Source organism: Carcharodon carcharias, chromosome 10, assembly GCF_017639515.1.
Source record: "Carcharodon carcharias isolate sCarCar2 chromosome 10, sCarCar2.pri, whole genome shotgun sequence".
Classification (NCBI taxonomy): Eukaryota; Metazoa; Chordata; class Chondrichthyes; order Lamniformes; family Lamnidae; genus Carcharodon; species Carcharodon carcharias.
Window position 1 is genome coordinate 17,509,342 of NC_054476.1, and position 12,678 is coordinate 17,522,019.

The following is a 12,678-nucleotide window of genomic DNA, read 5'->3' on the forward strand; positions in this document are numbered from 1 at the left end:
GACCAGTACTCTTATTTCCCAGTTTTTGCTGTTTTATCTTTCTGGGTAGATGGAATGTGGTAGCTGTGGATGGGAAAGCTCTTCCTCCAGTTTGCCAGGTTCCAGCTCTACTGCTTGGAATGTCCCACTGGAAGTGTTGGTGGACACTCAATATCATTGCCTGAGTAAAGGTGATCAATATCACAAATTGACCTTCTCAGAGGTGGTTAGTCAGGTTACGCGATGAAAGTTAATATCACCCAACCCAATGGGAATACAAATTAACATTAACAAGCTGTAATGAGTCAAATTCCCTCCAAATTAGAAAACACAAGCCTATCACTTTCAAGTGTTTAACAGGCTTTGAGGACACATTTTTCCAGTCACTTGCATTTCAGAATCGGAGATTAATGAATAGGAGCAGGTTTTAATGATACCTCTAAGATGATAATGAATGCCATTTTCGCAGCCAAAATGTGCCAGAACTGCATGGTGTGCTGGTATTCTAATCTGTGTCCAAATGGGTAACGATAGTCCTTATACCTGCAAAATTCAAAAGGAATCTGATGGTAAACATTTATGTAAAGTAGAAAACGTAATTCAGATTGTTATAATTTATGGCATCTTTAAAAACTTCTTAATGAGGGAATAAAAGTCGAAGTATTAAAATCCAAACCACTCTGACTCTAAGAAAGATGTTCTCGTTTGCAAGGTGGGAGGTTTTGCTGCAGGATTTGGTAAGAGGGGCTTGACATTTTAACTGATTTTTCACTCTCTTGACTGCCTGTCTTATCAATAAAGGTCTTCATGGGACTGTTAAATACTTCCCAAGATGAGGTTTGCTATCTACCAAGTAAATATAGATGATTGTAACTGGAGTAATGAATAAGAATGCTTCAGGTCGACCTCCCTGCTTATACCAGGAATGCAAGAGATGCTGTAGCTGCATCTGTGCCTCAATCGAAAAAGTGTGCATTAGACTACCTGTCTATAAATCAATGACACACCACTTTGCCTGCCTGTCACATTCACACGTGGACTTTATCTACAGCTAAAGCTCTGCGTCTTGTCTCCAGAAACTCCTGTGTGGAGTCAGTCATCTCCTTGTTGCTTTAGGGTGGTCGGAACATGCTTTCATTAACTAGAAACTCTACGTTGTCCATTGTCAGGCCAGCACAATTCCTCCCAGTCCTTCTGTCCTGCAAACTACTACCAGTGCCCAACATGCTAAGTATCTGAACTTTGTCTTTAGCTGTGCTAGTTGGGAGTTAATGTGCAAAAGAATCAAGTTATCTTATATCATTTAAAAATATGTTTATAATTTATGTACCACTGGTGATCTGTTTACCTGGAAAAGAAACATAAAGGTGTTTGTTAAATTCTTACCTGCAAGTTGTGATTTCTTTATCTAATTTCTTAGATTCTAAAAGTGAAACATCGGCGATTGAGAGACTGTTGTTTATATAGCCTTTCATTGGAAGTTGGTCATTTGTAGAATATGCGTATTTGTAAACTAAACGGGGGATCATATCCGAGGTAAAGGCCACAATGAAAGCCTAAAAGAATTTGAAAGGAGAAGTCATTTATTGTCGGACAAAGTAGCTTCATTTTTCTTCATGAATAAATTGCAGCGCGCTTATACGGATATCAAGAACTTTATGGGGAGAACGCAGGAAATTGGAGTTGAGGATTTTCAGATCAGCCATGATCTCAGTGAATGGCGGAGCAGACTCGATGGGCCGAGTGGCCTACTTCTGCTCCTACGTCTTATAGTCTTATAATTTTGAACACTAATCATTCTCTTGTCCCTCAATGATTTCACATAACAGTTCCAAAAAGTAACTTAGCTCAAAGAGAAAAAAGATCTCTTTAAATTATTCTACAATATAAAAAATGGTCGAAATCCACCCTTTTCCGAGCATCCACTTATGAAGAGACCTCAGTCTTCTGGAATGTTTCTTAAATAAATTCTAGGAAAATTGTCCAGTTTCCTTTGATCATTTATATGGTTGCTCACCTCTCCCAGGAGATTGCATGGTTTCAGATGGGCTGGGGAGTGTATATATTGTTGTGCACCAGGTGTTACAGTTGTGTAGGACAGGTTGGATGGAGCAGTGTTTTCTCTTTATGTCCGACATTGTTCATATGTGAATAGGGCGCGAAAGTGGAGCTAAGGTAGAACATCAACTGTAATCTTATGGAATGGTGGAGCAGGCTCAAGGGGCCTTTTAGCCTATTCCTGCTCCTAATTCTTATGTCCTTGTGCGCCAGGATGCTGGTCTAAATCCTGTACTAATATGAGTTTGTAGAGGTCTACTTGACACCAACAGTCTGATATTTACAAAAAGGCTACAGTGGGTAATTCCCAAATCCTCAGCCATGAGCAAGTACCCAGCCCACAGTTTTCTGGTCTGGATTCAGGGTGGGCCATGTTACTCGGCCTGAGTGAGCATCTTGAAAATCTACTCTTCCAGGAATATGTTAGAAACATAGAAACATAGAAAAATAGAAGCAGGTCATTCGGCCCTTTGAGCCTGCTCCACCATTCAATATGATCATGGCTGATCCTCTGTCTCAACGCTTTACTCCTGTTCTCTCCCCATACCTCTTGATGCCTTTAGAGTATAGAAATCTATCTATTTCCTTCTTAAATATATTCAGTGACTTGGCCTCCACAGCCTCTGTGGTAGAGAATCCCACAGGTTCACCACCCTCTGAGTGAAGAAGTTTCTCCTCATCTCAGTCCCAAATGGCCTACCCCGTATGCTGAGATTGTGACCCTTTCTTTTAGACTCTCCAGCCAGAGGAAACATGATCCCTGCATCCAGTCTGTCCACCCTTGTCAAAATTTATTTGTTTCAATGAGATCCCCTCGTTTTCCTAAATTTCAGTAAATATAGGCCTAGTCGGCCCAATCTCCTCATACAAAGATCCCGCCATCCCAGGAATCAGTCTGCCATGTGTTTGCCCACTCACTCAACTTGTCTAAATTGCCTTGAAGCTTCTTAACATCTTCCTCACCACTCACATTCCCATCTAGTTTTGTGTCGTCAGCAAACATGGAAATATTATGTTTGGTTCCCTCACGCAAATCATTGATATATATTGTGAATAGCTGGGGCCCAAGCACTGATCCTTGCGGTACCCCACTAGTCACTGCCTGACATTCCAAAAAAAGAAAACATTTATTCCTACTCTGTTTCCCGTCTGCTAACCAATTCTCAATCCATGCCAATATATTACCCTCAATCCCATGTGCTTTAATTTTGCACCCTAACCTCTTACGTAGGACTTTATCAAAAGCCTTCTGAAAATCCAAATGCACCACATCCACTGGTTCTCCTTTATCTATTCTGCTAGTTACATCCTCAAAAAACTCCAGTAGGTTTGTCAAACACGATTTCCCTTTCAGAAATCCATGTTGGCTTTGTCTAACCCATTGATATTTTCTAAGTGTCCTGTTATCACATCCTTTATAATAGACTCTAGCATTTTCCCCACCATTGATGTTGCATTAAGAATTCATGGTACAACACTTTGGTACTATACTTACATTTGTAACCACAGAAAAGATGGCCACACCATTCAGAATCTGTTGCCATATTCCTATACTGTGGGCCTTTGCTGCCATGGGTCTCCTGAACTGTGTGATAAATTTCCAGGCATCCACGCGGACCTCAATAATGTTGTTCAGCAGAGCAAGAACAGGTGCCAAAGGAAACGAGGCCACAAAGAGAGTGACGAATCCAAACTGGATGACTGCAAATTAGACAGCAGATAACACAACTGAAACTCTTTTCCGTTCTCCGTCCACGCTCTCCGTCGCTTCCAAATTGCGACCACCTTCAAACCACTGACTACACAAAGGAAAGATGGCTTCTAACTTTGAAGCCAGAGTTGCGGAGAAATACGGGGAGCCAGAAACTTGCGCCATTTACACGATGGGCTGAACAAATGATTAAAATGAGAGTGAGTATAAACCGGAAGGAGGAGCGCTATCAAATTAGGATTTTAATTGATTGTTTTAATAAAATTGGAGCCAACCAAATGGCTGTCAAACCCAAATAAATTCTCATGTCAAATATTCACTTTGGGATATTATACTTTATTTCCTCCTCCTTATTGTCCAAATTTTAATTTTTCTTTACCGTTTTCTATCAGGTTTCTTTTTCAAATCAATCCAGCCTCCCATTTTCTGATCTCACACCCTTTTTATCTGAATGATTAGATGTTCGTCTTTCCATAACTCCATTTCTTTCCACTTTCATGTGTAAGAAAGCACACAAACTGTTACCACAAATGCAGTGAAGTAAACCACTGATTGGTTGGACTAGATCTGAAGATGGTTTACATGGGAAACCCCAGCTAAATTTGAAACCATGCTTGCAATAAGTTTCCTGCTTAGAGGATGCAATGCAAAATGGAGAACAAAGCAAACTGAAGAGCGGAGATCCTAGTATTCCAGATCCTTCAGTGAACGCTGTTATTGCATAACATCTAATCTTGAGTTTGAAACGGTGGTGGGTTGGCACGTCGGCAGCTGGAACCTGCCAAACTCCAGGACTCCGAGGTGCTTGCCAGGATATCGCTTCTCTGCAATACACTCCCCGTTCATCGGGAGATGGGGAATGGAAAGCGAGGAGTTCTGCAGGAGGGAGGCAGGAAGGAGGTGATAATTGAGCAGGAGTCTTCCTGGATGCATTTCCAATGCCAGTTATATATATAAAAAAAAACCAGCACTGGAAAAAGCTTCGGAATAGGTCCCCTGTCTGCCTCGTGCATGGAGATTCAAGACGGTCAAAAAAAAAACAAAACCGTTTTGTTGAAATTCGGGAGCTGACCTAACGTGGAATCGGATATCATCGCCTTGTGAAAGGAAGGCTTTTGACGGCCGGGGCCTGAAATTCATCGACGGTCCCAGAAAGTTACAAGTCAGTTCAACGTCGGGAGCGCCTCCTCCCTTGGTGTTGACTTGATAAAGACGAGATTGATCAGTGGCTTCACTCACCCATTTCCAGGTATTCATAGAAGAGGCCAAACTGGCCCACGTCCTGCAAGTCATGGTCCTGCTCCCAGCGAGAATACAGCTTCTCCGGGTGGTGCCTGGCATTCCGACTCACCCACCAGTTTTTCACCCAGCTGCAGAAACAGCAGGAAAAATGAAATGAGAGGCCATTGTCGCTGGTGCTGAGGGTTTACCTGGTCTGAAACAAAAACAGAAACAGAAATACCTGGAAAAACTCAGCAGGTCTGGCAGTATCATTTCCTAATTTTACTTAGTTCTGTTGAAGGGCCATGGGGACTTGAAACGTCAACTGTGCTCTTCTCCGGCGATGCTGCCAGACCTGCTGAGTTTTTCCAGGTATTTCTGTTTCTGTTTTTGTTTTGGATTTCCAGCATCTGCAGTTTTCCTTTTTGTTTTTATCTCTGTGTTTACCTGTTTGGGCCGTTTCAGGGAAGCACCCTGCCCCACAGTCTGGACGTTCATCCCTGGAATAATGGTCAAGCAGCCGCATGGGATAATCAGGTGACATCAAAGAGCCTAAGCACCTGGTCCCAGCTCTGAAGGTTGCAAAGGGTCGTTTGCATGGTCACCTGCACGGTCAGAGTCTAGGGTTTGCTCATTAAATGATCAAAACTCATAATGAGTCGGATCAGTGCTCAGGATGTAACAGACAGGTGAATGCAGATTGGTCAGACTCGAGCTGCAGGGTGCAGAGTGGAGGTGAGAGAGCTTCTCGCCGCACTGTTACTTTGATTCATTTTCTTCCCTCCTCCACAGAGTGTGTTTGGAGGACCGGTGGGGAAGTGAGTTTAAACTGTGTTAGAGCAGGAATAGACTGGATGTTAGGCAGGTTAGTGAGTAGTGAGCCTTTGGAACACACATTCAGCTGACGTGCTTATTGTCTGTGTACTTTCAAGAGGGAACTGAGCAGCTCTTGACTGGAGCAGAGATCATATCGCGTGGAAGGTAAAACGTCTGGTTCATGCAACATCCCGGACTGGTTTCTAGGCACCTGAGTTGGGGGAGTTTCTGCAGTGTATTTTTCCGCTGTTGACTCTGGGTGATGCACCTCTCCCAGGGAAATACGTGGCTGTGAGTTAGGATTGGCTGGGTGGGGGCACAGAGGAGATTCACCAGGATGTTGCCTGGGATGAAACATTTAAGTTATGAAGAGAGGTTGGATAGACTTGGGTTGTTTTCGTTGGAGCAGAGAAGGGGCGACCTGATCGAGATGTACAAGATTATGAGGGACATGGACAGGGTGGATAGGGAGCAGCTGCTCCCCTTAGTTGAAGGGTCAGTCACAAGGGGGCATAATTTCAAGGTGAGGGGCAGGAGGTTTAGGGGGGGATGTGAGGAAAAACATTTTTACCCAGATGGTGGTGACGGTCTGGAATGCGCTGCCTGGGAGGGTGGTGGAGGAGGGTTGCCTCACATCCTTTAAAAAGTACCCAGATGAGCACTTGGCACATCATAACATTCAAGGCTGTGGGCCAAGTGCTGGTAAATGGGATTAGGTAGGTAGGACAGGTGTTTCTCACGTGTCGGTGCAGACTTGATGGGCCAAAGGGCCTCTTGTGCACTGTGATTCTGTGAGGGGGAAAACAAATAATGGGGAGAGAAAGGTTGAATCACGATGCACCAGCCACCATGGTGTATGGCAGAAGCTTGATGGACCAGTTCGTTGTATTCTGCCCATCACTTTTGCACGCACATTTGGGGTAAGGTTCCCTCAGCTCCTTCTTGAGGTATGTAGTCATGTCCTTCATTGTCACTGATCGATCAGTTACAGAGTTTTAATTCGTGAAATCATTCAGAGGGTTGACAGTCTTTGGAATTCTCTATTCGAGGGGTCTGTGAATGCTCGATCGTTGAGTATATCGAAGACTGAGATTGATAGACTTTTGAGAGCTAATGAAATCCAGGGATATAGGGAGGGCAGGTGGAGTCATGATAGAAGGTCAGTGACAATATTGTTAAGTGGTGTGGGCTGCAGTGCTTACTCCTGCTCATATTTAGGCTCTTCTATAGTCTTAATCTAGACATGCCCACAGATTTATCAACTAAATTACTTAACAGCTTTATTCTAAGAAATGTTGATAACAGTTGTACCGACAGAACAGTTGAAAGCTGCTATGGTTGCCGGCACAGTTCTGCACATGGAAAGCAGCAGGAATTGAGAAATGTACTTACGGCAACAACGACTCCTGGATATTGCCCCAGATTTGCTTGCCAGCCATAATAATGGTAAGCTGAGTAGTCAGTTCAATGAGACAGCCACCTGGATCACACTGTGTGAATTGGGGCAGAGAGAAGTCAAAACGCAGTGAAGATAAAACCAAATACGTGAACACTTCTACATCTACAAACACTCAAAGGCGAATTTGACATGTCTCTCTACCCACATCTGTGAAACGATGGGCAGAGGTTTTCTCTCGGTTGGCGGGCGGGTGCCCACCTGACCCGTTCCAGCGTGAAATGACACGCGATGATGTCGGCCGAGCGTGACGTCAATGCACAGTCGCATGATCGCTCGGTTGGCAGGCCCACGCCGGAGTCTAAGGTGTGCCCACCAACAATTAAGAGGCCTGTTAAGGCCGTTAAATATTCAATAAAGCTAAATGTTTCGCTGCCCGTCCTACCTAACGGTTGACGGGCAGGCAAAAAGGCCAAGCGGCCTTTGCATTTTTTTGGAAACCTCATCCACAGGTGGGTTTTTTAAGAAAATTCATTAACAGGGTGTAGGCTTCACTGTCTGGGCCAGCATTTATTGCTCATCACTAGTTGCCCTTGAGAAGGTGGTGGGTGAGCTGCCTTCTTGAACCGTTGCAGCCCATGTGGTGTAGGTACACCCACAGTGCTGTTAGGGAGGGAGTTCCAGGATTTTGACCCAGTAACTGAAGGAACAGTGATATGTTTCCAAGTCAGGGTAGTGAGTGTTTTGGAGGGGAACTTCCAGGTGGTGGTGTTCCCATCTATCTGCTGCCCTTGTCCTTCTAGATAGCAGTGGCCGTGAGTTTGGAAGGTGCTGTTGAAGGAGTCTTGGTGAGTTCCTCATCCTGGGATGGGCTTTTCAAAAGCAAATAAAAACTTTAATTTTTCATTTATAACATGAGTCACACGAGGGGGCATGTTTTGGTACATTTTATTTTCTTTATTATTTTTTGTTATATCTCTTCATCTCCCTGAGGCAGCTCCATTTGCACTTGGCCTGCTTGCCAACCCCACCCCCAACACACACACAGACAGCGCTCAGCACTGCCGCTTGCACTTCACACTGCTGGGCCTTAATTGGTGGAAATCGCAGCACAGTGCCGATCGTGGTCAGCAGCCCCACCCACCAAGGGCAAAATTCTGTCCGTTGAATTATAGCAGTGAAACTAAATGGGCACCATTGTGAGTGGTTCATTTCTCATGACACCTCATGGTAGAAATTCCAAGTAACCTTTCAGTACAATTCATGAGAATTCAAGGTTCCAAAAATGCTACAGCCACTATACCTCACTGCAACCGTAATGGATGATAGCGAATGGGCAACCCCTTTTACATCTCTCTGGTGTCAGCCATGGCTCAGCTGATTGCTGTGAGTCTCAAGGCTCTGGGTTCAAAACTTCTACTTTGGGGCATAAGAACAAAACTCAAGGCTGGCACATGAGTCAGTTCAGCACCGCGTGAGTGCTGCACTGTCAGAGGTGCCACCTTTCAGATGAGATGTTAAACCAAAGCTGCTTGGGTGGGTGTAAAAGATCCCACGACACTATTTCATAAAAGAGCAGGGGAGTTATCCTGGTCAATGTTTACCCCTCTGTCAACATCACCAACAAAAACAGATTATCGCATTGCTGTTTGTGGGAGTTTGCTGTGTGGAAATTGGCTGCCGCATTTCCTACATTACAACAGTGATTACACTTCAAAAGTACTTCATTGGCTGTTGAGCACTTTGAGACCTCTGCTGGTCAGGAAAAGCACTGCATAAATGCAAATCTTTTTTCTCCAAATTTTATTTCCATTGAAATCAAAGCTGAAAATGACTTGCTACTTGTGTAATAGCAAAAACAAACCACCAGAGGGTGGACTTGGCCAAGTACAGGACCCAGAGCTTGCCCTCTGGTTGTGGTGACTTGGGGCTGGACATAGTGGTTAAAAAGCTGTGGGTGTGGATAAGGCCGGAATTGGAGGAGCGCAGCTAGAGGGTTACAGAGGTAGGAAGGGCGAGGTCACAGAGGGATTTGAAAGGCAGGATGAGAATTTTAAACTGCCAAGACAGATCGAGATGAAGCAGGCATCAGGCCGAAGACACAGTCAAAGACAAATTTCTACCCCATTATCTTTGCTGAAACGCATTATGTGAACTAAGTCATGACATGATCCACATGAATCACTTCTGCAAAAAATGTTATTTTAAAGTAAAAAATAAAAGTAAAATACCATGGGTGCCGGAAATCTGAAATAAAAACAGAAAATGCTGGAAAATCTCAGGTCTGACAGCATCAGTGGAGAGAGGAAACAGAGTTAACGTTTTGAGTCCATATGACTCTTTTTCTCTCTCCACAGATGCTGTCAGGCCTGCTGAGTCATTTCCTGATTTTGTTATTTTAAAGTCATTCAGTTGTAAATTATAAAACCTGCATATGAAAATGGAAAGTTTGGTGAATTTAAACTGTTCTGTAGCTGCTGCATCGAACACATGTTGGTTCATTGTTGGTACCGATTTTTATCTTCATACTTTGCATTGGGATTTGAGTTGGAATTCAAGCTTTGGGTCCTGTACTTGGCCAAGTGCACCCTCTGGTGGTTTGTCTTTGCTATTACACAGGAAGCAAGTCATTTTCAGCTTCGATTTCAATGGAAATAAAATTTGGAGAGAAAAGATGTGCATTTATACAGTGCTTTTCCTGACCAGCAGAGGTCACAAAGTGCTCAACAGCCAATGAAGTACTTTTGAAGTGTAATCGCTGTTGTCATGTAGGAAATGCGGCAGCCAATTTCCACACAGCAAACTCCCACAAACAGCAATGCCCCGTGGTTGAGGTGACTTGGGAGTGGGGGAAGGGGCTGCCCTGTGGTTGAGGAGCATTGTGGGGGGTGGGAGAGTGGGGGTTGGGGGAAGGGCTGTCCTGCGGTTGAGGCGACTTGGGGGTGGGAGCAAGGGCTGCCCAGTGGTTGAGGAGCGTTGCTGGGGGCGTGGGGTGGGGGGGGGGGGTGGTGTGGGAAGACTGTGGGGTGGGGGCTAGGGCTGACCAGCAGTTGAAGGGGTAGAGCACAAGCATGTGCGGGGTCCGAAGAGAGGGAAGTGGCCACGCATTAGGGAAACCTTGTATAAAGTGACCAATCCTCTGCAGCTGAGACAGTTCAGGTGCAGCCACATTGACATGCATGGGGTCGCACCTCTAGCTGCCCACTCAAGCAACACAAGAGGTCACCAAGTGCTCTGGAGCTTTTCACCCCTCAGGCATAGACTGCAAATTAATGAGCATTTTAGTGAACTGCAGAACAGTTGGTCAACTGGGCACGTTGTACAATCGTCTTGCTAAAGCTGGCCATGGAGCAGTTACTGCTGGAGGTGCTCACAGCCCCTTGCAATTATATGCATCGCGTTTTGGACCAGTCTCCCCCATGGTTCAAGCTAACAGTGCAGCCTTGCAGTGTGGGTTAGGAGAATGCCTGTGCCTGAGCTGAAAGCACAGTGTGCAGCCCAATGGGCAAAGCTGCCTCCAATCAGTCAGGGGGAGTGGGGCGGAGGTGGGGGGGGGTAGTTTCGGGCAGCCATGCAGCGCATTAACATCTGGCCATCCAAGTGGTGGCCAACACTCTCCAGGATGTGTTAAGGGGTCTCCAGACCTAACTAAGATAGGTTCTTAGTACACCCATGCTAACCCACATGTCTTTCTCTTTCATCCTGCAGGAGTAGAAGATCAGGATCATGGAGCCTGGTGAACTAGCTGTGTGCTTTGTGGCCTACAGAGAGCGGAGACAATGGAGAGGTGAGTGACGGAGGTGTCTGACTGGGCAGAGGGAGGACCAACAGCACCCTCAGGAAGAAAGGGCGGCTGGGGCTCCCATACATGCTGCCGAAGAGTCACAGCGAGTCGGCGCTGGTCGCCGCCTAGCTGGACCCAGGGTCTATAGACACCGCCTTTCATTCCTGCAGATGACCAAGAACCAGTGTCGCCGAACGCTGTGCATGTCTAGGGAACTGGTTGGTCACATCTGGCAGCGGCTGCAGGATTTGGCACCTCGGGAACATGGAGGGCATCCACTGCCAATGCCCATGAAAGTGACAGCAGCACTCAATTTTTATGCCAGGGACTCCTTTCAGGGCTCCACAGGTGACCTCTGTGGGATCTCTCAAGCCTCCACCCACAAATGCATCCATGAGGTCACAGATGCCATCTTCGCGAGGGCACACATCCTCTGCGGGTAGCCCTTGTCCCCAAGGAGTCAACCCTGCAGCTTCTGTGGACCCTGGATGACTTCAGGGGATCTGTGAGCAACTGAGAATGTAGGAGTTGTGGACACTCCCTGGAAATTTAGTGCATTTAGCCCGGGACCAGGACAGCCAGGATGCAAGAGCGATTGGATTCGACCAGTTCTCGGGTTTCCCACAGGTTCAGGGTGCCATCAACTGCCCTCATGTGGCGCTCAGATCTCTGTTGCAACAAGGGGTCAACTATGTCAACCACAAGGGCTTCCATTCACTGAATGTGCAGCTGGTGTTCAACCACCACAAACGCATTCCGCAGGTCTGCGCACAATTTCCAGGGAGTGTCCACAACTCCTACATTCTCAGTTGCTCACAGATCCCTGAAGTCATCCAGGGTCCACAGAAGCTGCAGGGTTGACTCCTTGGGACAAGGGCTACCCGCAGAGGATGTGGCTGATGACACCCATGTGGTGGCCTCAGACTGCAGCAGAGCAATGGTATAATGAGGCTCATGCTGCAGCTCACAACTTGGTGGAGCAAACCATCGAGATGCTGAAAATGAGGTTCCGGTGCCTGGACCGGTCTGGTGGAGCCCTTCAATACCGTCCACAGGGGGTGTCACACATCATCGTTGTCGTCTGCTGCGCCCTTTACAACCTGGCGCTGCAATTGGGAGAGGAGGTGGCTGAGGAGGAGATGCAGGAGCTGGAGGTCTCCTCCGACGGGGAGGATGTTGATGGGGATGAGGGTGAGGAGGTTCTCGAAGGCAATGATGTCGGTGATGAGGCCCTCACACTGGCCAGATGATGCAGGCGCACTCGGGAGACCCTCATAGCTGCTAGATTTATGGAGGATGATGACAACAACAATGCAGTGAGGAGGCACCATAGATCCTCACATTGCATCAGTGAATGTTTGACTCCAGTTTGGCTTATGGCAGTGCGAATACCCTCTGTGTCAATGCTCCTGTCATGGAAACGCAGTGGAGGCCCTCATAGTAGCTCAATTCCAGGAGGATGATGACAACATGCAGTGAGGACACTCCATAGATCTTCTTATAGCCTCTGAGAATGTCTGACTCTTGTCTGGCCGAGGGCAGCTCACTTGCACTCTGTGATCAGGGTCATACCATAGAGATGCAGCCATGAAACTTTAAAACCACCTGATCCTTTGTCTGCCTTCAGCGCCTGAGCCCTTCAGGAGCACAGCATCACTGGTCACAGATGAAGAGATGGGGGGCCAGCCCCACCTTAAAGGTACCGAGAGCACA

At 46.3% G+C, this 12,678-nt stretch overlaps 1 protein-coding gene across 1 annotated transcript in view; it reads right to left on the reverse strand.

The window, feature by feature from the left end:
* Positions 1–12,678, reverse strand: part of ano5a (anoctamin 5a) — a 266,097-nt gene that overhangs the window by 2,817 nt on the left and 250,602 nt on the right. The window contains exons 15-19 of the mRNA XM_041198339.1: positions 7,178–7,275; positions 4,988–5,118; positions 3,533–3,738; positions 1,366–1,535; positions 417–522 (exon numbers count right to left, since the gene is read on the reverse strand). Coding sequence (XP_041054273.1) covers positions 417–522; positions 1,366–1,535; positions 3,533–3,738; positions 4,988–5,118; positions 7,178–7,275 — 711 coding nt within the window. The remainder of the gene's footprint in view (positions 1–416; positions 523–1,365; positions 1,536–3,532; positions 3,739–4,987; positions 5,119–7,177; positions 7,276–12,678) is intronic.